The following is a 26,924-nucleotide window of genomic DNA, read 5'->3' on the forward strand; positions in this document are numbered from 1 at the left end:
CCCCATAACGCTTCCCTGAACTGTACTCATGTGGAAGAGGTAGGTACAGACAAAATCATCATCAATTTAATATTTAAAAACACAGATAATGATTTGATATGGTCCCTGATATTGTAATAATATACCAGCATATTGGGATATTAATGCATTTATGAACTTTTTATCTGTTCATTTATGCACACTCTACCTGCTAGCTGGCTATAGTACTTTCTACTGTACATGTTGTCATTGGGATAGCATGGCTATTCATGTCCCCTTTCGTTGTTAATTGTTACCTTACTGAGGAGTTGGAAGATAAGGGCAGCACAACTTTTCATTTATGGATGTTGTTTCTAGAAGGCATGTCGTGTGCTTTTGTTTGTTGAGCTATTTCGACGCTATTTTACAAGTGTACATCACCACCAAAGATGGTTTAGAAAACTCTGTGTCACTACTGTACATAACGCTTGGCTGTCATTGAGAAAGTTGGCTAACCTAGGCCTATAGCAAATGGATTGACAAGCTACTTGTTCTATCTGTGCCTATAGCCTATATGTCATACTGTACGTTGCATTACCGTGGCATTACCGTGGCATTACCGTGGCTGTCTACCTGCATGGTTACGCCTGCTACGTTAGGTTAAGAAGTCGACTCGGACTTTAAATTCAACCACCCATATGACACTCTGTTTGATTTTCGCCCGTTCGGTACATGCCTAAAAAGTGTTCATATTCACACTAAATACGTTTGAACTGGTAAACGTTGAGTAGAAGGAACAGAAATCTGTGGAAATATTGTTGTGGGAAAGAAACTCGCACTGACTTTTTGTCAAAAGGCAGAAAGACCACGCCTGAAAATCCAGGGGCGGAGAAGGAATTTCTACTTTTTCCACCAGTGAAACACAGCCCAACTCTTTTCACTGTGTCGACGCAGTCAACCACCCGACCCGAGAGAGAAGGAAGAGGATTTTTACAATGGCTGGGGTGGCATCAACGTTGGCCAAGAAGAGGGCTTTGGCCGCAGGATTTGGCACTAATGCCAATGCGTCGAAGTACCTTAACCAGGACTTCAAGTCTCTCAGGAGCGAGTGTCTGAACGGAGGTTCACTCTTCACGGATTCCACTTTTCCAGCCGAACCTGAGTCCTTGGGATTCAATGAGCTTGGGCCAAGATCTTCCAAAACCAGAGGTGTGCAGTGGAAACGACCTGGGGTAAGTTACTGGGCGTGAAAAGTGTCTACTCTATGACTGAATTTGTATTGATCAAAATAGACCAAAGCGTTATCTATCATTTTCTATCACTGTAAGATTTTTTTTTAACAACAAATATAACAAAATATAACAAAATATTTGACAAAACAGTATACCAAATAAAACAGACAAACTTTATACACAGGAAGTTGATCTACAACACATATTTAGAAACAAGTTATGATGCAATGTAAATATGATCAAACACTAGTTAACCAAACCTAAACTTCAAAGAAAAAGGCTCAACCAAAACTCAGAATTTACAACCAGATCAAAAACAGCTACGATCCAGAACCTCTCACCTAACCAGAAACCAAACTTCCCTGTGTGCCCAATTAAAAACCTGTATACTGCCTCTGGCAATTGAAGTAGTTAGGTTCAATGCCATAGAAGAAGTAGAGGAACTATGTACTGTCTGTGATTTAGGGGAGGTAGAGAATGAACTGCACTTTTTATTTTATTGTTCTTTATGTGATGATCTGAGAGCTGTACTGTTTGATAAAATGTTGCAAAGAAAACAACAGGAAGTATTCAGGATTAGAGATTAAGAAAAACTTGAATGTCTATTTAGGAAAGAAGTATTCCTTGTTACACATTTTATCTTCGAAGATGCGACTTGAAATGTTTCTGTTTTGTTTTCTCAATTGTTTTTCACTGCCATGTCGTAGCCGGCCGCGACCGGGAGACCCATGGGGTGGCGCGCAATTGGCCCAGCGTCGTCCAGGGTAGGGGAGGGAATGGCCGGCAGGGGATGTAGCTCAGTTGATAGAGCATGGCGTTTTCAACGCCAGGGTTGTGGGTTCGTTTCCCACAGGGGGTATGAAAAAAAATCATAATAATAATGTATGCACTAACTGTAAGTCGCTCTGGATAAGAGCGTCTGCTAAATGACTAAAATGTAAATGTAAATATGAATGTGTGTGTGTATATATATATGTGTGTATGTGTACACTACCAGTCAAAAGTTTGGACACACCTACTCAAATGCAGTGTTTTATAAGGACATGTCCTGAAGATGCATGACACTAAAAATAAATAAATCAATCAATCACAGGTGTATACACACTTAAAGGCCCTGAACAGTCATTCTGAATGGCTAACTACCAGGAAGTTTGAAAAGACAGGCGTGGCGATACGCAAAGCAACTCAAACAACATTGACATTGCATCAATTACATCTATATATTTTTTTTATACACCTCCAGTTTGGCATGTCTCTTGTTATGCAGTTCACAGCTGCACTGACAGATGTGTTGATTCGACGACTGTGTCTGAATTTTGAACGACTATTACCCCCCTTTTTGTTCCATGCTGGCTGAAGACCTAGTTAGCCAGTAACTAGGTAACACCAGACACATATAAAAGGGGAAACGTATAAGTATCTTTGCCATAGATGAATAGGGTAAACTTTTAATTACATTTGCTGACACCTATAATCACATGTTGGCACCAGTAGAGTAGCCGTCTAGCTATATAAACCACGCCCCTCTGCAAACACGCCTTCTCCGATGTTGGTTACAAGGCGGTACTTATTTAAATTAGGTAAGAGAATATCATGTTACCGTTGGTGTATTAAAATTAGAGTTTAGGTGATGTCACCTTGTCCTCCTTAATAATGAATCCAAGTGTTTGACTTGGGGGAGGGCGCCAGTGACTTTATGATCAGACTTTGTCAATGTAGAAGCAGCAGTCATCTTTTTTTATACATTGGTCATCATACTTTGATCTGGTTTCCTTTAATTATCATCAAATTTCATGAGAAACCATGATTTTGACTGTTCATGACCTTGCTTTAATATTTTCATGCAGCATTTTCAAATAATATTCAAGTTCATTTAGAAAAAGTCAGAATCTTGGCTTTGCTTTTTCCCCACTTGCGTTTCTGCATAGAATATGTATCATACATAATGAAGAGATAAATTATATATACTTTGTTCTGATCTTCATCGTCAAACAAAAGTCATCACTGGAAATATATCTTTATAGCTTAAGTCAGTGACGTGGGAGTAGTCTGATGGGCGTGTCCGGATGCTTGTTACCCATTTGATTATAGCAGACTATTGGGCGTAAATCAATCACTTCCTCATTCTATTCTATCCAAACTGAACCTGTACCATACGGCTAAATAAATGACGAACATGATCAGGGTGACTCATCCTCCAACCATTTGCATGGAACGTTGGAGTTAGTCATCTGATCCCACTCCTTTTTGTTTTAGGCTGTCAACAGATCAACTCATAGGCAGTGAACTTTGAGACCGTTGAGGTTACATTAGCTCATTGTGGACCCTCCCCCTTACTTGTGCATAACTTTAATGTTTATCAGTCTACCCTCTTCATTCCGATGTGCTTTTATTTCATAACTATTATTGATAATGACTGATCCTCCCATTCAAATCTGCTATTAAAGTGTCACGGTTTCGGCCGAGACTGCTCCTCCTCCTGGTTCGGGCAGGCAAAGGCGTTCGCCGTCCCCGGAGTACTAGCTGCCATCGTTGGACCATTTCCATGTGCGATTGCTTTTGTCTGTCCTTAGCACCTGTGTCTGATTTGTGATTATTACGTGTCCTATAAGTTCCCTGTGTTTGTTTGGATTAGTTGTGTGTTGTTGCTTCCTGCCATTGTGTCGGAGCTATGTGTTTGCTCCCGTTTTGTTTCGTGTATTAGTGTTTACGCGTGTGCGTATTTTTCCCTCGCCTCGTTGTCTGTTTTGAGGTCGGAGGTTTTCTCTTGCATTTTGGTGACTATTAAAGTCTGTTGGACTTTACCTCTGTGTCCTGCGCCTGACTCCTCCACCACATCCACATCGGTACCATTGACAGAACAACACACCAATTATGGAGTCAGCAGGAACAGCGGCGGCACCCGAATCCCTGGAGGACCGGATCAATTACCAGGACACCATGATCCGGCAACTCGGGGCCGCCATGGACGAGGTGTCCAACACACTGCGCCGCTTGGTGTATCGGGAGGTGCCCACGCCTTCTCACACCATCCCAGCACCAACGGCCAGTCCTCCTCTCTCAGCACCGGAACCCAGTGGCATTCGGCTCTCGCTCCCGAGGGCATATGACGGTTCTGCAGCCGGGTGTCAGGGCTTTCTCCTACAGGTAGAACTTTACCTTGCCACCATACACCCGGCGCCCTCGGGATACGAGAGCGTCTCCGCCCTCATCTCCTGTCTCTCCGGGAAGGCGTTGGAGTGGGCCAACGCCGAATGGAGGGGAATAGACGCCGCCACCATCACCTACGCGGAGTTTTCCCGCCGCTTCAGGACTGTCTTCGACCATCCACCTGAGGGGAAAGCGGCGGGAGAGCGTCTATTCCACCTCCGACAGGGGAAGAGGAGCGCACAGGAGTTCGCACTGGAGTTCCGGACACTAGCAGCGGATGCGGGATGGAGTGAGAGGGCCCTCATTGACCACTATCGGTGTAGCCTACGAGAGGACGTTCGTTGTGAGATGGCCTGCAGGGACACCAACCTGTCGTTCGACCAGCTGGTGGACATCTCCATCAGTCTCGACACCCTGCTGGCTACCCGCGGACGTCCCGAGTGGGGGTCGTCCATTCCATCCTCCAGCACCTCCGAGCCTACTCCTATGGAGCTCGGGGGTGCTGGCGCTAGAGAGAGGAGGAGGAGGGAGAACCCGAGGATAGCCAACTCCTGCACCAACTGTGGCCGTGGAGGACACACCGCGGCCAGGTGCTGGGGAAGGTTTTCTGAGAGAGGGGACAACAGGTCACGCACTGGGGAGTCATTTCAGGTGAGAAGGCGCCCCACTTACCCAGAGCTCTCTGTTGGTCACATGAGTATTCCTGTGCGTTTTCCACAGGTGGCACCTCATTCCCAGCATAAGGCGCTAGTAGATTCAGGCGCAGCTGGGAACTTTATTGATCGGGCATTTTGTGCTAGGTTAGGAATTCCCCTTCGGCCGGTAGAAGTTCCATTCCCTGTCCATGCATTAGACAGCCGGCCGTTGGGGTCGGGTCTGATCAGGGATGTCACAGCACCGCTGACGATGACGACGCAGGGGGGTCATGAGGAAATCATTCAGTTCTATCTGATTGACTCTCCTGCGTACCCAGTGGTGTTGGGGCTTCCCTGGTTAAGTACCCACGATCCTACCATAGCGTGGCAACAGAGGGCTCTTATGGAGTGGTCTGCCCAGTGTGTAGGGAGATGTCTAGGTGTTTCCTTAGGGGCGACCTCGGTAGAGAGTCCGAACCAAGTGCCCGCACTGCGCATTCCCCCCGAGTATGAGGATTTAGCACTAGTATTTAGTAAATCGAGGGCAGCTAGGCTACCTCCTCATAGACAGGGGGACTGTGCGATAAATATCCAGAATGGAGCAGCTCTTCCCAGGAGTCATGTGTATCCCCTGTCTCAAGAGGAGACTGCGGCTATGGAGACTTACATAGCCGAGTCCTTGGCACAGGGATACATACGGCCCTCTACTTCTCCGGTCTCCTCGAGTTTCTTCTTTGTGAAGAAGAAGGACGGGGGATTGCGCCCGTGTATTGATTACCGTAGTCTCAATCAGATCACAGTAAAATACAGCTACCCACTTCCACTGATTGCGACGATGACGGAGTCATTACGCGGAGCGCGATTCTTCACAAAGTTAGATCTCAGGAGCGCGTACAATTTGGTGCGCATTAAGGGGGGGGATGAATGGAAAACAGCATTTAGCACCACCTCGGGTCATTACGAGTATCTCGTCATGCCGTACGGGTTAATGAATGCTCCTTCAGTCTTCCAATCCTTTGTTGATGAGATTTTCCGGGACATGCATGGGCAGGGTGTGGTGGTGTACATTGACGACATTCTAGTGTACTCTTCTACACGAGCCGAGCATGTAGCCCAGGTGCGCCGAGTATTGAGACGACTGTTGGAGCATGACTTGTATGTCAAGGCAGAGAAATGCCTGTTCTTCCAGGAGTCCGTCTCCTTTTTGGGTTATCGGTTGTCGGCGTCTGGCGTGGAGATAGAGGTAGATCGGGTATCGGCTGTGCGTAATTGGCAAACTCCAACCACCGTAAAAGAGGTGCAGCGGTTCTTGGGTTTTGCTAATTACTACCGGAGGTTTATCCGGGGCTTTGGACAGGTTGCAGTTCCCATTACGTCCCTGCTAAAGGGGGGTCCGGTGCGCTTGCAGTGGTCAGCTGAGGCGGACAGGGCATTTGTCAAGCTGAAGAACCTGTTCGCCTCGGCCCCGGTGCTGGCGCATCCGGATCCCTCTTTGCCTTTCCAAGTAGAGGTGGACGCGTCCGAGACCGGTATTGGGGCAGTCCTGTCACAACGGTCCGGCACGCCACCTAAGCTCCGCCCCTGTGCGTTCTACTCTAAGAAGCTCAGCCCGGCGGAGCGCAATTATGACGTTGGGGACAGGGAACTGTTAGCCGTAGTCCAGGCCCTAAAGGTGTGGAGGCATTGGCTAGAGGGGGCTCAACACCCTTTCCTCATTCTGACTGATCACCGTAACCTGGAGTACATCCGGGCAGCTAGGAGATTGAACCCTCGTCAGGCCAGGTGGAACATGTTCCTGACCCGGTTTGTTTTTAAAATCACATACATCCCTGGGTCCCAGAACGGTAAGGCAGACGCCCTGTCCCGGCAGTATGACACGGAGGAGAGGTCCATTGAGCCTACTTCCATACTGCCGGAGTCTTGTCTGGTGGCTCCGGTAGTATGGGAGGTCGATGCGGAAATCGAGCGGGCGCTGCGTACCGACCCTACTCCCCCCGAGTGTCCTGTGGGGCGGACGTACGTTCCGCTCGAGGTTCGTGATCGGCTTATTTCTTGGGCTCATACATCACCCTCCTCTGGACATCCTGGTATTGGTCGGACGGTGCACTGCCTTAGCGTAAAATACTGGTGGCCAACGTTAGCCAGGGATGTGAGGGTTTATGTCTCCTCCTGCTCGGTATGTGCCCAGTGTAAGGCACCTAGACATTTGCCCAGAGGTAAGTTACATCCTCTGCCCGTTCCACAACGACCATGGTCCCACCTCTCGGTAGATTTTGTGACCGATCTACCCCCTTCCCAGGGTAATACTACCATTTTGGTCGTTGTGGATCGGTTTTCTAAGGCCTGTCGTCTCCTCCCACTGCCGGGTCTCCCTACTGCCCTACAGACCGCCGAGGCCATCTTTACCCACGTGTTCCGGCACTATGGGGTCCCCGAGGATATTGTGTCCGACCGAGGTCCCCAGTTCACCTCCAGAGTCTGGGGGGCTTTCATGGAACGCCTGGGGGTCTCGGTTAGCCTTACCTCGGGGTACCACCCAGAGAGCAATGGGCAGGTTGAACGTGTGAACCAAGATGTGGGTAGGTTTTTGAGGTCCTATTGCCGGGACCGGCCGGAGGAGTGGTCGAGGTATATCCCCTGGGCAGAGATGGCCCAGAACTCTCTCCGCCACTCCTCCACCGGATTAACACCTTTCCAGTGTATTTTAGGGTATCAGCCGGTCCTGGCACCGTGGCACGAGAGCCAGACCGAGGCCCCTGCGGTGGACGAGTGGATTCGGCGCTCGGAGGAGACGTGGGACGCTGCCCATGTCCATCTGCAGCGTGCCATCCGTCAACACAAGGCGAGCGCCGATCGCCACCGCAGTGAGGGGCCGGTGTACGCACCGGGAGATCGAGTCTGGCTCTCGACTCGAAACCTGCCCCTCCGCCTGCCCTGCCGGAAGCTGGGTCGGCGGTTTGTGGGGCCCTTCAAAGTCCTGAGAAGATTGAACGAGGTGTGTTACAGGTTACAACTACCTATAGAGTATAAAAATATTAACCCCTCGTTCCATGTGTCTCTTCTCAGGCCGGTGGTAGCTGGCCCACTCCAAGAGGAGGAGATAGGAGAGACCCCTCCGCCCCCTTTGGACATCGAGGGGGCTCCGGCGTACAGGGTCCGGACCATCTTGGACTCCAGGCGCCGGAGGAGTGGTCTCCAATATCTCGTGGAGTGGGAGGGGTACGGTCCGGAGGAACGGTGCTGGGTGCCCAGGAGGGACATCATCGATCCATCCCTCCTGACAGAATTCCATCATGGGCATCCCACGCGCCCGGGTCCGCGTCCTCCTGGCCGTCCCCAAGGCCGGGGTCGGCGCACGGCTGGAGCCGCGCGTCAAGGGGGGGGTACTGTCACGGTTTCGGCCGAGACTGCTCCTCCTCCTGGTTCGGGCAGGCAAAGGCGTTCGCCGTCCCCGGAGTACTAGCTGCCATCGTTGGACCATTTCCATGTGCGATTGCTTTTGTCTGTCCTTAGCACCTGTGTCTGATTTGTGATTATTACGTGTCCTATAAGTTCCCTGTGTTTGTTTGGATTAGTTGTGTGTTGTTGCTTCCTGCCATTGTGTCGGAGCTATGTGTTTGCTCCCGTTTTGTTTCGTGTATTAGTGTTTACGCGTGTGCGTATTTTTCCCTCGCCTCGTTGTCTGTTTTGAGGTCGGAGGTTTTCTCTTGCATTTTGGTGACTATTAAAGTCTGTTGGACTTTACCTCTGTGTCCTGCGCCTGACTCCTCCACCACATCCACATCGGTACCATTGACATAAAGTTAATATTCTGTTAACTCATACCCAAATAATGTTGTTGACTCATCCTGTACTCGTATTTGTGGTCAAAGCATAAATTAGAGAAAAAAATACATAAAAAAAAAAACACCATCTTAAACTTGTATCTCAAACAGACTATTTCAAAAATGCTTGCAATGGTGAAATCCTCCTCCGGGCCAATCAGCGGTCTACTCGCATGAATAGTTTTAATGACCGGTATACGCCCACACCATTCTATATTGGGGTACGCCCACACCATTCAAACACAGAAAAGCTACTTTTTTTTAACATACTTAATTAAAAAATGTTGGAATTAAAATGATTTCACTCATATTGTAATTAATTATAGGTCATATTTCATAGAAATCTGGAAACACTGGACAGTTACTTTAAAAGTTCAAAACACAGTCTTAATCATGTATTGGTCCCTCCCTGAATAGTAGAGTTGATAATAAATCAAATGCAGTACTCTATGAAATAACGGAGGTTACATTAGTAGCTCATTGTGCAGTGCTCTATGAAATAACGGAGGTTACATTAGTAGCTCATTGTGCAGTGCTCTATGAAATAACGGAGGTTACATTAGTAGCTCATTGTGCAGTGCTCTATGAAATAACGGAGGTTACATTAGTAGCTCATTGTGAAGTGCTCTATGAAATAACGGAGGTTACATTAGTAGCTCATTGTGCAGTGCTCTATGAAATAACGGAGGTTACATTAGTAGCTCATTGTGCAGTGCTCTATGAAATAACGGAGGTTACATTAGTAGCTCATTGTGCAGTGCTCTATGAAATAACGGAGGTTACATTAGTAGCTCATTGTGCAGATATTTCCCCCAAGCTAGTGTATTGCTTCAATTAGGGCTGCAAAGTTGGGAAGCCTCAAATCTGTAGTTCGTAATATCTTTCACAGTCTTACTCATGCTTTGGTTCCTCCCTGAATAGGAGCTGGTGTCCAGCCCAGAGTTCATCGTTGGTGGCGCCTCAAGAACCGACATTTGCCAAGGCGGCCTGGGTAAGTCCCCTTTATATTAGGAACCAAAACAGGAACCAAACCAAAACCACAGGGCCGCCGGTTTTGTAAAAGTATCCATGATTTCATCTGTGAGGAGGAGATGGTATAATAAAAGTTAATGTGATTGATCACAGCATATGTAATAACATATTCAGTTATTGCTTTAACCAGTTATTACACAGGTGATTTGGTTTCCTGGACCATCACTGAACAGCCACCATGTCAGGTTGTTATCTCTCTGAGGTATAATATAAACATGTCAGGTTGTTATCTCTCTGAGTTATAATATAAACATGTCAGGTTGTTATCTCTCTGAGGTATAATATAAACATGTCAGGTTGTTATCTCTCTGAGGTATAATATAAACATGTCAGGTTGTTATCTCTCTGAGGTATAATATAAACATGTCAGGTTGTTATCTCTGAGGTATAATATATACATGTCAGGTTGTTATCTCTGAGGTATATTATGAAACATGTCAGGTTGTTATCTCTGAGGTATATTATGAAACATGTCAGGTTGTTATCTCTGAGGTATAATATGAAACATGTCAGGTTGTTATCTCTGAGGTATAATATGAAACATGTCAGACCATGGTGCTTGCCTATGGAGCTGTGAGGGGATCGGCACCTCCGTACCTTCAGGCTCTGATCAGTCCCTACACCCAAACGAGGGCATTGCGTTCATCCACCTCTGGCCTGCTGGCTCCCCTTCCTCTGCGGAAGCATAGTTCCCGCTCAGCCCAGTCAAAACTGTTCGCTGCTCTGGCACCCCAATGGTGGAACAAGCTCCCTCACGACGCCAGGACAGCGGAGTCACTCACCACCTTCCGGAGACATTTGAAACCCCACCTCTTTAAGGAATACCTGGGATAGGATAAAGTAATCCTTCTACCCCCCCCCCCCCCCCCCAAAAAAAAAAAAAGATATTGTAAAGTGGTTATCCCACTGGCTATAGGGTGAATGCACCTATTTGTAAGTCGCTCTGGATAAGAGCGTCTGCTAAATTACGTAAATGTAAATGTAAATGTTATCTCTGAGTTATAATATAAAACATGTCAGGTTGTTATCTCTGGGTTATAATATAAAACATGTCAGGTTGTTATCTCTGAGGTATAATATGAAACATGTCAGGTTGTTATCTCTGAGTTATAATATAAAACATGTCAGGTTGTTATTTCCGTAATGCGGTATAGTAGAAAACACAGACAAACCGAAAGAGATCTCTATTGAAACCAGCCCAGTTACCAGGCTGGGAGGAAGTCCTAGTTACCAGGCTGGGAGGAAGTCCTAACACCAGCCAGTTACTGGAAACCCAGCTATCCACGAGTTGAGACCCACTTCCCTCTCCATTTACTCTGCGTGTTTACAGTAATCTCCCCTAGCCTCACCCTTCTCCAAGGGGGTGAGGATACAACAAAGAATACGTTGTGATTTCTGAAAAAGCGAGACTAGCTTTGGCATGGTGTTTTATTTGTGTGTGTAGGCTATAGCATCCTTTGTCCTGGTACCTTTTTTATGCTGTTTAATACCGTGAATAAAGGGCACTCTTATTCACAGAATGCTTCTGATTATTCAGTCACCACAGGAGCCGCAGGAGCCGAGTGTGTGAGTTGTGAGGGTGTGGCTGGTACAAAGCAACAGTTGCCCAGAGCAGGGTAGACTAGTGTACTGGTGTCTCATTAATCCAGCAGGGTAGACTAGTGTACTGGTCTCTCATTAATCCAGCAGGGTAGACTAGTGTACTGGTCTCATTAATCCATCAGGGTAGACTAGTGTACTGGTCTCTCATTAATCCAGCAGGGTAGACTAGTGTACTGGTCTCTCATTAATCCAGCAGGGTAGACTAGTGTACTGGTCTCTCATTAATCCAGCAGGGTAGACTAGTGTACTGGTCTCTCATTAATCCAGCAGGGTAGACTAGTGTACTGGTCTCTCATTAATCCAGCAGGGTAGACTAGTGTACTGGTCTCTCATTAATCCAGCAGGGTAGACTAGTGTACTGGTCTCTCATTAATCCAGCAGGGTAGACTAGTGTACTGGTCTCTCATTAATCCAGTCATTTACATTTTAGTAGACTCTATTATCCAGAGCGACTTACAGGAGCAAATAGGGTTAAGTGCCTTGCTCAAGGGCACATCGACCGATGTTTCACCTAGTCTGCTCGGGGATTCGAACCAGCGACCTTTCAGTTACTGGCCAAATGCTCTTAACTGCTAGGCCGCCTGCTGTGTTTGTTTACAGTAAATATCAGTCCTCGGGGTAAATATCAGTCCTCGGGGTATGTTACTGTCAGACAGCATATTCAATAGTGTGACTATTGGTTAAACCAGTCGGTCACCATAAACACGGAAGATCAGTCTGGTTTAACCAGGCTAGGGATGGGTCCCAGTCAGAGGAGGATGTTTTGATCATTTCAGGCCTGGCTCTTTAAACAACCACACTGTGCCAGACTTTAGACACACACACACACACACTCCGCATAACACATATTTTGCAAAGCTCTGGGTCTGCAATCTGGATCACATTAGTCCGCTGCAGAGCCTCATACAAGATGTCTTTATAACCAGGTATTATTCTCATTGTAATAGCAGGAACACTATCTTATAATGGTCAATACTCCTTTAGTGTTCCTTTTGATTGTTGAACAACCCAATAGACCTACTTATTTACTGTAACTGAAGACAAACAATTAGTTTATGGAGAAATCGTCTCCACAAATGCATGACATAACAAGCCACAGTACTTTTTTAAAAGTTTGTTTTGTTTTTGTTGTACTTTTTACCCCTTTTTCGTGATATCCAATTGGTAGTTACAGTCTTGTCCCATCACTGTAACTACCCTACGGACTGGGGAGAGGTGAAGGACGAGAGCCATGCGTCCTCCGCACTGCTTCCTGACACACTGCTTCCTGACACACTGCTTCCTGACGCACTGCTTCCTGACGCACTGCTTCCTGACGCACTGCTTCCTGACACACTGCTTCCTGAAACACTGCTTCCTGACGCACTGCTTCCTGACGCACTGCTTCCTGACGCACTGCTTCCTGACGCACTGCTTCCTGACACACTGCTTCCTGACACACTGCTTCCTGACGCACTGCTTCCTGACGCACTGCTTCCTGACACACTGCTTCCTGACGCACTGCTTCCTGACACACTGCTTCCTGACACACTGCTTCCTGACACACTGCTTCCTGACGCACTGCTTCCTGACGCACTGCTTCCTGACGCACTGCTTCCTGACGCACTGCTTCCTGACGCACTGCTTCCTGACACACTGCTTCCTGACGCACTGCTTCCTGACGCACTGCTTCCTGACACACTGCTTCCTGACACACTGCTTCCTGACGCACTGCTCGCTTAATCCGGAAGCCAGCCGCACCAATGTGTCAGAGGAAACTCCGTCCAGCTGGCGACCGAAGTCAGCTTGCAGGCGCCAGGCCCGCCACAAGGAGTCGCTAGAGCACGATGGGACAAGGAAATCCCAGCCGGCAAAACCCTCCCCTAACCTGGATGACGCTGGGCCAATTGTTGGCCGACTCATGGGTCTCCCGGTCACGGCCGGCTGTGACAGCCTGGGATCGAACCTGGGTCTGTAGTGATGCCTCAAGCACTGCGATGCAGTGCCTTAGACCGCTGCACCACTCGGGAGGCAAGCCACAGCAATGAAGCATGGGACAGACTACATGCTGAGACTGTTTATTTTATAGATTTTTTTTATTGAACCTTTATTTAACCTTTATTTAACTAGGCAAGTCAGTTAAGAATAATTTCTTATTTACATTGATGGCCTACCAAAAGGCAAAAGGCCTCCTGCGGGGACGGGGGCTGGGATTAAAAATAAAAATACAGGACAAAACACACATCACGACAAGAGAGACACCACAACACTACATAAAGAGAGACACCACAACACTACATAAAGAGAGACACCACAACACTACATAAAGAGAGACCTAAGACAACAACATAGCATGGCAGCAACACATGACAACACAGCATGGTAGCAACACCACATGACAACAACATGGTAGCAACACAACATGACAACAACATGGTAGCAACACCACATGACAACAACATGGTAGCAACACCACATGACAACAACATGGTAGCAACACCACATGACAACAACATGGTAGCAACACAACATGACAACAACATGGTAGCAACACCACATGACAACAACATGGTAGCAACACAACATGACAACAACATGGTAGCAACACCACATGACAACAACATGGTAGCAACACCACATGACAACAACATGGTAGCAACACAACATGACAACAACATGGTAGCAGCACAACATGGTACAAACATTATTGGGCAGACAACAGCACAAAGGCAAGAAGGTAGAGACAACAATACATCACGCGAAGCGGCCACAACTGTCAGTAAGAGAGTCCATGATTGAGTCTTTGAATGAAGAGATGGAGATAAAACTGTCCAGTTTGAGTGTTTTTTGCAGCTCGAATTAATCTGTGAATTGAACTGAGGTCAGCTGTTCTCTTTTAATGAAAGGATCCTCTGTGGAACTGAACTGGGCTGACTGTGTTATTTTTGACTGCAGGCTTGTTTTGGACTAGTGGTGCTCTGTGTGCAGTTTTGCTAGCACATCAAGCTATCTGTTTCTGACTGAGTGAATGTTGCTTGTGTGGCTGTGCCGGGAATAGGATTTAGATTTGGCCTGAAATGCTGTGTACTTTTATCTGTGTGGGGAACTGTTGTGTGGGTTTTGTAGGGTGGCTTTCACTGGCTGTGTATAAACGCAACATGTAAAGAGTTGGACCTATAAAATAAATAAATAACCTATGTTTCATGAGTTGAAATAAAAGATCCTTGAAATTTTCCATACGCACAAAAAAGCTTATTTCTCTCAAATGTTGTGCACACATTTGTTTACATCTCTGTTAGTGAGCAATTTCTCCTTTGCCAAGATAATCCATCCACCTGACAGGTATGGCATATCAAGAAGCTGATTAAACAGCATGATCATTACACAGGTGCGCCTTGTGCTGGGGACAATAAAAGGCCACTCTAAAATGTGCAGTTTTGTCACACAATGCCACAGGTGACTCAAGTTTTGAGGGAGCATGCGATTGGCATGCTGACTGCAGGAATGTCCACCAGAGCTGTTGCCAGAGAATTGAATGTTCATTTCTCTACCGTAAGCCGCCTCCAACGTCGTTTTAGAGAATTTGGCAGTACGTCCAACCGGCCTCACAATCGCAGACCATGTGTATGGCGTTGTATGGGTGAGCAGGTTGCTGATGTCAAAGTTGTGAGTGCCCCATGGTGGCGGTGAGGTTATGGTATGGCCAGCCCAGGACCTCCACATACGGCTTCTTTACCTGCGGGATCGTCTGAGACCAGCCACCCGGACATCTGATGAAACTGAGGAGTATGTCTGTCTGTAATAAAGCCCTTTTGTCGGGGAAAAACTCATTCTGATTGGCTGGGCCTGGCTCCCCAGTGGGTGGACCTGGATTTCACATGTGTAATCCATAGATTAGGGCCTAATGAATTTATTTCAATTGACTGATTTCCTTATATGAACTGTAACTCAGTAAAATCTTTGAAATTGTTGCATTTATATTTTTGTTCAGTATAGAATGAAAAGCATTCAATCAATCAGGAGTCTTTAGAATGAGGGTTGAATACCGACCTGTGACGACCTCCACACCCATGTCTCTCCTCCGGTTTCCCCTCCAGGTGACTGCTGGCTCCTGGCAGCCATCGCCTCTCTGACCCTGAATGAAGACGTCATGGCCCGGGTCGTTCCTGCAGGACAAGGCTTTGGACGTGGAGAGTACGCTGGGATCTTTCACTTCCAGGTAGAGACAGGGACACATTCTAGATGGCACCCTGCATCCCAAAATGGCACCCTATTGCCTATATAGTGCACTACTTTAGACCAGAGAATGGCACCCTATTCCCTATATAGTGCACTACTTTAGACCAGAGAATGGCACCCTATTCCCTATATAGTGCACTACTTTAGACCAGAGAATGGCACCCTATTCCCTATATAGTGCACTACTTTAGACCAGAGAATGGCACCCTATTCCCTATATAGTGCACTACTTTAGACCAGAGAATGGCACCCTATTCCCTATATAGTGCACTACTTTAGACCAGAGAATGGCACCCTATTCCCTATATAGTGCACTACTTTAGACCAGAGAATGGCACCCTATTCCCTATATAGTGCACTATTTTAGACCAGAGAATGGCACCCTATTCCCTATATAGTGCACTACTTTAGACCAGAGAATGGCACCCTATTCCCTATATAGTGCACTACTTTAGACCAGAGAATGGCACCCTATTCCCTATATAGTGCACTACTTTAGACCAGAGAATGGCACCCTATTCCCTATATAGTGCACTACTTTTAACCAGGCTCTGGTCAATAGGGAATAGTGTGCCATTTGTTGGCAGACCATTTCCTTAACATCAATATTGACTAACATCTGACTACTAAGTGGACTGGACAAGAGGTTTTGGAGAGCTTTTCAGTGATAAGCACAATTTAATATTAGCAGCACAGATACGCACCACAGTTCTGTTGAGCAGTGGGAAGGAAGCATCTAACCCCGGCACACACAGCCTACATCAGGGGGGCAACCACCACATACAGCCTATATCAGCTGGTGAGCTGCAGGGGGGCAACCAATGAGTGTGTGCAGACAGGCTCCGCCTCCGATTATACACACCGCGCAGGCGACTCTCTTGCTTCCCCTGTAGCTTACCAGTCACCACCAGCCTGCTAGTTAGCTACCATGTTCCTGGTTAAGATGCACAAGCTGCTTTACGAAATTGAAAACAATAGCAGCATTGAGTTTAATAGTAAAACAAGTCTAGCTGGTTTTTTTCTCTCTTTTGAGTAGGCTATGGAAAAGTAGTTGGTCTTTGAATTTGGAGTCTGGCTCAACCCTCCCACTTTTCCCACTGCATTTCATGTCCAGGTTCTGTAGCCAAAGTTTCCATATTTTCCTCAGAGAAAACGGCTTGATTCTAGCCCTTAGGCTGCTATTCAAAAGATATGACCCATTATACCGGCGCTACGTTTCTTCCTTTCTATCGTGGGTTGGCGGGCCGCATTTTACATTCAAAAAGAATATCGCGGGCCGTTCTAAAACCAGGCTACTTGCGGACCGGACCGGACCGTTAACCATTTGTTTAGGCTACACCAGGGTTCTTCAATTCCGGTCCTGGAGGGCCGAAAACACCTCTGTTTTTCATCCTCTCCTTCTAATCAGGGGCTAATTCAGACCTGGGACACCAGGTGAGTGCAATTAACTACCAGGTAGAAATAAAAAACAGAAGTGTTTCGGCCCTCCAGGACCGGAATTGAAGAACCCTGGGCTACACCTTGAACAGTCATGTTACCTCATTAGAAAGCTATAGCGAACAACCTGGGCTGCGTTCAGCAGGAGGCAACGTTTTGGATCCTTCAGATATAAATATGCTATGTAGAACAAACATGCCTCTCTGACATGTTGAATAAGGAATAACGTCGGTTCTATTCACAGTATTTCTATCTGCAACGTTCAAGAAAGTATTTTAACAAAACGTGGCCCTGGTAACATTACCATTAGCCTATATGCAAATATTTGTTGGCACAGAAAGAAAGGACATTTCCTCTTGCCACTACGCTATATCTGACTGGGTAAACAGGTTTATTTTGAGTTAATGTGGACCCAGTGACTCAGAGATGAGCATTTGGACCAGGACTCGAGCACTGGGATTCGGACTTCAGCCTTGGACTTGGACTCGGACTCAAGCAGAGGGGACTTGGGACTCGAGGTTTAGTGACTCGACTACATCCCTGGGTGAAACAGTCATTATCTCTAGGTTTAGTGACTCGACTACATCCCTGGGTGAAACAGTCATTATCTCTAGGTTTAGCGACTCGACTACATCCCTGGGTGAAACAGTCATTATCTCTAGGTTTAGCGACTCGACTACATCCCTGGGTGAAACAGTCATTATCTCTAGGTTTAGTGACTCGACTACATCCCTGGGTGAAACAGTAATTATCTCTAGGTTTAGTGACTCCACTACATCCCTGGGTGAAACAGTCATTATCTCTAGGTTTAGTGACTCCACTACATCCCTGGGTGAAACAGTCATTATCTCTAGGTTTAGTGACTCCACTACATCCCTGGGTGAAACAGTCATTATCTCTAGGTTTAGTGACTCCACTACATCCCTGGGTGAAACAGTCATTATCTCTAGGTTTAGTGACTCCACTACATCCCTGGGTGAAACAGTCATTATCTCTAGGTTTAGTGACTCCACTACATCCCTGGGTGAAACAGTCATTATCTCTAGGTTTAGTGACTCCACTACATCCCTGGGTGAAACAGTCATTATCTCCCATGCTACTTCTGGACATCAGTGTGGCTGAGGCGTCTCTGGAATGTTGATAACAATGGCGATGACGTGACCGAGTGATGGAGGTGCATCCTACACTACATAATACTTTGCCATCTGGTGATTGTGCTACGTGCTACTCTCTCTCTCTCTCGCTCTCTCTCTCTCTCTCTCTCTCTCTCTCTCTCTCTGTCTCTCTGTCTCTCTGTCTCTCTCTCTCTCTCTCTCTCTCTCTCTCTCTCTCTGTCTCTCTGTCTCTCTGTCTCTCTGTCTCTCTGTCTCTCTCTCTCTCTGTCTCTCTGTCTCTCTGTCTCTCTGTCTCTCTGTCTCTCTCTCTCTCTCTCTCTGTCTACCTTTCTCTCTCTCTCTGTCTACCTGTCTCTCTCTCTCTCTCTCTCTCTCTCTCTTTTTGTGTGTGTTAGTTTGTTTTGTATGTAATGTGTAATATCTATGTAGACTGAATTAGGAATTTACATGGCCAGATAATTCTTATATGTTCTAAAAAAGTTTGTCATATTTCTGCTGTTGGGAAGAGAATACGATGTTGTGCAGAAAAGGCTGCCTTCTGTCAACACTACCACTAGGAGAGGAGAGGCTGCTATCTGTCAACACTACCACTAGGAGAGGAGAGGCTGCTATCTGTCAACACTACCACTAGGAGAGGAGAGGCTGCTATCTGTCAACACTACCACTAGGAGAGGAGAGGCTGCTATCTGTCAATACTACCACTAGGAGAGGAGAGGCTGCTATCTGTCAACACTACCACTAGGAGAGGCTGCTATCTGTCAACACTACCACTAGGAGAAGAGAGGCTGCTCTCGGTCAACACTACGCTAGGAGAGGAGAGGCTGCTATCTGTCAACACTACGCTAGGAGAGGAGAGGCTGCTATCTGTCAACACTACCACTAGGAGAGGAGAGGCTGCTATCTGTCAACACTACCACTAGGAGAAGAGAGGCTGTATTCTGTCAACACTACCACTAGGAGAGGCTGCTATCTGTCAACACTACCACTAGGAGAGGAGAGGCTGCTATCTGTCAACACTACCACTAGGAGAAGAGAGGCTGTATTCTGTCAACACTACCACTAGGAGAGGCTGCACTCTGTCAACACTACCATTAGGAGAGGAGAGGCTGCATTCTGTCAACACTACCACTAGGAGAGGCTGCACTCTGTCAACACTACCACTAGGAGAGACTGCTATCTGTCAACACTACCACTAGGAGAGGAGAGGCTGCACTCTGTCAACACTACGCTAGGAGAGGAGAGGCTGCTATCTGTCAACACTACCACTAGGAGAAGAGAGGCTGTATTCTGTCAACACTACCACTAGGAGAGGCTGCACTCTGTCAACACTACCATTAGGAGAGGAGAGGCTGCTATCTGTCAACACTACCACTAGGAGAGGAGAGGCTGCATTCTGTCAACACTACCACTAGGAGAGGCTGCACTCTGTCAACACTACCATTAGGAGAGGAGAGGCTGCTATCTGTCAACACTACCACTAGGAGAGGAGAGGCTGCAATCTGTCAACACTACCACTAGGAGAGGCTGCACTCTGTCAACACTACCACTAGGAGAGGCTGCTATCTGTCAACACTACCACTAGGAGAGGAGAGGCTGCTATCTGTCAACACTACCACTAGGAGAGGCTGCACTCTGTCAACACTACCACTAGGAGAGGAGAGGCTGCAATCTGTCAACACTACCACTAGGAGAGGCTGCACTCTGTCAACACTACCACTAGGAGAGGCTGCACTCTGTCAACACTACCACTAGGAGAGGAGAGGCTGCAATCTGTCAACACTACCACTAGGAGAGGCTGCTATCTGTCAACACTACCACTAGGAGAGGAGAGGCTGCTATCTGTCAACACTACCACTAGGAGAGGAGAGGCTGCTATCTGTCAACACTACCACTAGGAGAGGAGAGGCTGCTATCTGTCAACACTACCACTAGGAGAGGAGAGGCTGCTCTCGGTCAACACTACCACTAGGAGAGCAGAGGCTGCTCTCTGTCAACACTACCACTAGGCGAGGAGAGGCTGCTCTCTGTCAACACTACCACTAGGAGAGGAGAGGCTGCACTCTGTCAACACTACCACTAGGAGAGGAGAGGCTGCACTCTGTCAACACTACGCTAGGAGAGGAGAGGCTGCTATCTGTCAACACTACCACTAGGAGAGGAGAGGCTGCTGTCTGTCAACACTACCACTAGGAGAGGAGAGGCTGCTCTCTGTCAACACTACCACTAGGAGAGGAGAGGCTGCTATCTGTCAACACTAGGAGAGGGGAGGAGAGGCTGCTATCTGTCAACACTAGGAGAGGAGAGGAGAGGCTGCTATCTGTCAACACTAGGAGAGGAGAGGAGAGGCTGCTATCTGTCAACACTAGGAGAGGAGAGGAGAGGCTGCGCTCTGTCAACACTAGGAGAGGAGAGGAGAGGCTGCTCTCTGTCAACACTATGAGAGGAGAGGAGAGGCTGCTATCTGTCAACACTAGGAGAGGAGAGGAGAGGCTGCTATCTGTCAACACTAGGAGAGGAGAGGCTGCTATCTGTCAACACTAGGAGAGGAGAGGAGAGGCTGCTATCTGTCAACACTAGGAGAGGAGAGGAGAGGCTGCTATCTGTCAACACTAGGAGAGGAGAGGCTGCTATCTGTCAACACTAGGAGAGGAGAGGCTGCTCTCTGTCAACACTAGGAGAGGAGAGGAGAGGCTGCTCTCTGTCAACACTAGGAGAGGAGAGGAGAGGCTGCTATCTGTCAACACTAGGAGAGGAGAGGAGAGGCTGCTATCTGTCAACACTAGGAGAGGAGAGGAGAGGAGAGGCTGCTCTCTGTCAACACTAGGAGAGGAGAGGAGAGGCTGCTCTCTTACGTGTATCAGCCTTGTCTAGAAACAATCCCTTAGCCCCTTCCACCCCTGACACTTGTGGATATCAAGGGTTAATTCAGGACAGGGCCATCCCTTCTCAGGCATATAGACTGAGGGATGTGCTGTTACATTCTGGAAGTTTCAGCTCAGCCAGATGGGCCGTTGTTTTAGTGCTGAGGCCCCAGTGAGAGGTGTGGTTTGGGGAAAGTTTGTGTCAGAGAGGAGAGGAGGAAACCAGAATGAGTCAGAACACCATATATCCAGAGGGATCTGGTTGTGTGTGTGTGTTTCCTTCTCAGCCTCCTTATGCCTGATGCTGCTCCGGCTAAGGGCGTATCTGGAGAACTAACTGCCAGTTCACAATAACAACAAAAGAATAGTCACCTGATATAGAATTTCCCAATGCGCCTTTATGACTGACTGAGCAGCTATAGATCAGTGATTTAATAGCTTTATTTTTCATACGTACATAACATCCAAACAAGAACATCTATCACATGTTTACCCATAGGGGCCTCTGAAACAAAATGGCTTGAGTTAGCGCATTCATTCTTTCATATAGCCTGGATGTTGTCTGCTGTGGTCCTCTTCAGTTCTGGCAGTTTGGTGAGTGGGTGGACGTGGTGATTGATGACCGGCTGCCAACGAAGGATGGAGAGCTGCTGTTCGTCCACTCCGCCGAGGGCTCTGAGTTCTGGAGCGCCCTGCTGGAGAAGGCCTACGCCAAGTACGGCACAACACTACCACACACACCACCACACACAACACTACCACACACACCACCATACACAACACTACCACACACACCACCACACACACCACCACACACACCACCACACACACCACCATACACACCACTACCACACACACACCACACACAACACTACCACACACACCACCACACACAACACTACCACACACTACCACACACACCACCATACACAACACTACCACACACACCACCATACACAACACTACCACACACACCACCATACACAACACTACCACACACTACCACACACACCACCACACACAACACTACCACACACACCACCATACACAACACTACCACACACACCACCATACACAACACTACCACACACACCACACACACCACTACCACACACACCACCATACACACCACTACCACACACACCACCACACACAACACTACCACACACACCACCACACACACCACCATACACAACACTACCACACACACCACCACACACAACACTACCACACACACCACCATACACAACACTACCACACACACCACCATACACAACACTACCACACACTACCACACACACCACCATACACAACACTACCACACACACCACCATACACAACACTACCACACACACCACCATACACAACACTACCACACACACCACCATACACAACACTACCACACACACCACCACCACACACAACACCACACACACCACCATACACAACACTACCACACACACCACCATACACACTACCACACACCACCATACACAACACTACCACACACACCACCATACACAACACTACCACACACACCACACACACCACTACCACACACACCACCACACACAACACTACCACACACACCACCATACACAACACTACCACACACACCACCATACACAACACTACCACACACCACCATACACAACACTACCACACACCACCATACACAACACTACCACACACACCACCATACACAACACTACCACACACACCACCACACACACTACCATACACACCACTACCACACACACTACCATACACACCACTACCACACACACCACCACACACAACACTACCACACACACCACCATACACAACACTACCACACACTACCACACACACCACCATACACAACACTACCACACACACCACCATACACAACACTACCACACACACCACCATACACAACACTACCACACACACCACCATACACAACACTACCACACACTACCACACACACCACCATACACAACACTACCACACACACCACCATACACAACACTACCACACACACCACCATACACAACACTACCACACACACCACCATACACAACACTACCACACACTACCACACACACCACCATACACAACACTACCACACACCACCATACACAACACTACCACACACACCACCATACACAACACTACCACACACACCACCATACACATCACTAACACACACACCACCATACACACCACTACCACACACACCACCATACACACCACTACCACACACACCACCACACACAACACTACCACACACACCACCATACACAACACTACCACACACACCACCATACACACTACCACACACCACCATACACAACACTACCACACACACCACCATACACAACACTACCACACACACCACCATACACAACACTACCACACACACCACCATACACACTACCACACACCACCATACACAACACTACCACACACACCACCACACACAACACTACCACACACACCACCACACACACCACCATACACAACACTACCACACACCACCATACACAACACTACCACACACACCACCATACACAACACTACCACACACACCACCATACACAACACTACCACACACACCACCATACACAACACCTAGTGGGCACTAAACAGATGACTTCTGTCATGATGTCATTATAAAGTATCTTTATCTTGTTTCTAATGGTCTGTCTGCCTGTCTCTCTCCTCTGGTCTGTCTGCCTGTCTCTCTCCTCTGGTCTGTCTGCCTGTCTCTCTCCTCTGGTCTGTCTGCCTGTCTCTCTCCTCTGGTCTGTCTGCCTGTCTCTCTCCTCTGGTCTGTCTGCCTGTCTCTCTCCTCTGGTCTGTCTGCCTGTCTCTCTCCTCTGGTCTGTCTGCCTGTCTCTCTCCTCTGGTCTGTCTGCCTGTCTCTCTCCTCTGGTCTGTCTGCCTGTCTCTCTCCTCTGGTCTGTCTGCCTGTCTCTCTCCTCTGGTCTGTCTGCCTGTCTCTCTCCTCTGGTCTGTCTGCCTGTCTCTCTCCTCTGGTCTGTCTGCCTGTCTCTCTCCTCTGGTCTGTCTGTCTGTCCCCATTCCTGTCTGTCTGTCCCCCTTTTTTTCCGTCCAAACGTGTCTCTCTCTCTCTCTCTCTTCTCTCTCTCTTCTCTCTCTGTCTCTCTCTCTCTCTCTGTCTCTGTCTCTGTCTCTGTCTCTGTCTCTGTCTCTGTCTCTGTCTCTCTCTCTCTCTCTCTCTCTCTCTCTGTCTCTCTCTCTCTCTCTCTCTCTCTCTCTCTCTCTCTCTCTCTCTCTCTCTCTCTCTGTCTCTCTGTCTCTCTGTCAGGGTGAATGGATGCTATGAGGCTCTGTCAGGTGGCTCCACCACTGAGGGCTTTGAGGACTTCACAGGAGGGATAGCAGAGAACTATGACCTGAAGAAGGCTCCCTCTAACCTGTTCCAGATCATCAGGAAAGCCCTGGCCTCTGGAGCTCTGCTGGGCTGCTCCATCGACGTACGTATGACTTCAGAATATTATTATCAAGTTGAAGTTTCAAGTTTATTTGCCATGTGTAATGAAAACATTGTAGGACTTCACATGATTGTGATATGTGGTTGTTTTACCTACTTTGGTTGAGTCACTCTGGATAAGAGTCTCTGATAAAAGACTGAAATGTAAAGGAGACTGTTACATGCAGTGAAGGACTTGATATTATCTAAGTGAAGGTTTTACTTGCAATGATGGTGGTCGTTTTACTTACTTTAGTTAAATGCACTGTGCCACTGAAGGTACAGTGGCTTTGGGTAACAACGTCAGTTAAAAGACTGACGTGTTTATGAGAAGGTAAATGCGGTAAACGTCTGGAGGTGGTTTCCCGGACACAGATTAACCCTAGTCCTGGACTATAAAGCACCCTAACCCTAACCCTAACCCACGCTGAATGAAGAAGCTCCACAGATTAACCCTAGTCCTGGACTATAAAGCACCCTAACCCTAACCCTAACCCACGCTGAATGAAGAAGCTCCACAGATTAACCCTAGTCCTGGACTATAAAGCACCCTAACCCTAACCCTAACCCTAACCCTAACCCACGCTGAATGAAGAAGCTCCACAGATTAACCCTAGTCCTGGACTATAAAGCACGCTGAATGAAGAAGCTCCACAGATTAACCCTAGTCCTGGACTATAAAGCACCCTAACCCTAACCCTAACCCTAACCCACGCTGAATGAAGAAGCTCCACAGATTAACCCTAGTCCTGGACTATAAAGCACGCTGAATGAAGAAGCTCCACAGATTAACCCTAGTCCTGGACTATAAAGCACGCTGAATGAAGAAGCTCCATCGATAAACCCTAGTCCTGGACTATAAAGCACCCTAACCCTAACCCTAACCCACGCTGAATGAAGAAGCTCCATCGATAATTATTTTAAGTTCTGTGAGCTACTTGGTTGAGGTGTTATCAGGTTTTTATCGTAGTTCGTTCATGGTGTGGTTATGGTTTGGTTATGGTGTGGTTATGGTTTGGTCATGGTGTGGTTATGGTTTGGTTATGGTGTGGTTATGGTTTGGTTATGGTGTGGTTATGGTTTGGTCATGGTGTGGTTATGGTTTAGTTATGGTGTGGTTATGGTTTGGTTATGGTGTGGTTATGGTTTGGTTATGGTGTGGTTATGGTGTGGTTATGGTTTGGTTATGGTGTGGTTATGGTGTGGTTATGGTTTGGTTATGGTGTGGTTATGGTTTGGTTATGGTGTGGTTATGGTTTGGTTATGGTGTGGTTATGGTTTGGTTATGGTTTGGTTATGGTGTGGTTATGGTGTGGTTATGGTGTGGTTATGGTTTGGTTATGGTGTGGTTATGGTTTGGTTATGGTGTGGTTATGGTGTGGTTATGGTGTGGTTATGGTTTGGTTATGGTGTGGTTATGGTGTGGTTATGGTGTGGTTATGGTTTGGTTATGGTGTGGTTATGGTTTGGTCATGGTGTGGTTATGGTTTGGTTATGGTGTGGTTATGGTTTGGTTATGGTTTGGTTATGGTTTGGTTATGGTGTGGTTATGGTGTGGTTATGGTGTGGTTATGGTTTGGTTATGGTTTGGTCATGGTGTGGTTATGGTTTGGTTAGAGTTTGTTGTTCCCTGTCTCTTCCAGATCACCAGTCAGGCAGACTCAGAGGCTATCACCAATCAGAAGCTGGTGAAAGGACACGCCTACTCTCTGACCGGGGCTATCGAGGTAACGGCAGACTGACTCAGTATTTGATATATATTATATCCACAAAATCCTGGCCTGGTCACAGGTCTTTTGGTGCTTTACGGCCAACTCCTATGGCCAACTCCTATGGCCAACTCCTATGGCCAACTCCTATGGCCAACTCCTAATGGTCAACTCCTATGGTCAACTCCTATGGCCAACTCCTATGGCCAACTCCTAATGGTCAACTCCTATGGTCAACTCCTATGGCCAACTCCTATGGCCAACTCCTAATGGTCAACTCCTATGGTCAACTCCTATGGCCAACTCCTATGGCCAACTCCTATGGCCAACTCCTAATGGTCAACTCCTAATGGTCAACTCCTAATGGTCAACTCCTAATGGTCAACTCCTAATGGTCAACTCCTATGGTCAACTCCTATGGTCAACTCCTATGGCCAACTCCTAATGGACAATGGCCATATGAACTGGCTATATAGCACCAACAAATCTTGGACCAGGCCAACAAAGTCCCTCATAGTGTATGAGATCTGTCTGAATCCAAAGCAGGGGTCTAACTACTGTATGATGACCTTTACTAAACCAGGTGAACTACCGTGGCCGCAAGGAGAAGCTGGTCAGAGTGCGTAACCCCTGGGGAACAGTGGAGTGGACTGGGGCCTGGAGTGACAAGTAA

At 47.5% G+C, this 26,924-nt stretch overlaps 1 protein-coding gene across 1 annotated transcript; it reads left to right on the forward strand.

Moving 5' to 3' along the window:
- LOC311122449 (calpain-2 catalytic subunit-like) lies at positions 1 to 26,924 on the forward strand (the record flags this gene model as incomplete). Its single annotated transcript, XM_084196800.1, has 7 exons — positions 1 to 1,190; positions 9,721 to 9,790; positions 15,510 to 15,631; positions 21,646 to 21,779; positions 24,378 to 24,546; positions 26,186 to 26,269; positions 26,835 to 26,924. The coding sequence occupies exons 1-7, from the start codon at positions 954 to 956 to the stop codon at positions 26,922 to 26,924; spliced, it is 906 nt and encodes a 301-aa protein (XP_084052926.1). The 5' UTR covers positions 1 to 953.

This window comes from Coregonus lavaretus (genome assembly GCF_964263955.1).
Source record: "Coregonus lavaretus genome assembly, contig: HAP1_SCAFFOLD_510, whole genome shotgun sequence".
NCBI classification, from domain to species: domain Eukaryota; kingdom Metazoa; phylum Chordata; class Actinopteri; order Salmoniformes; family Salmonidae; genus Coregonus; species Coregonus lavaretus.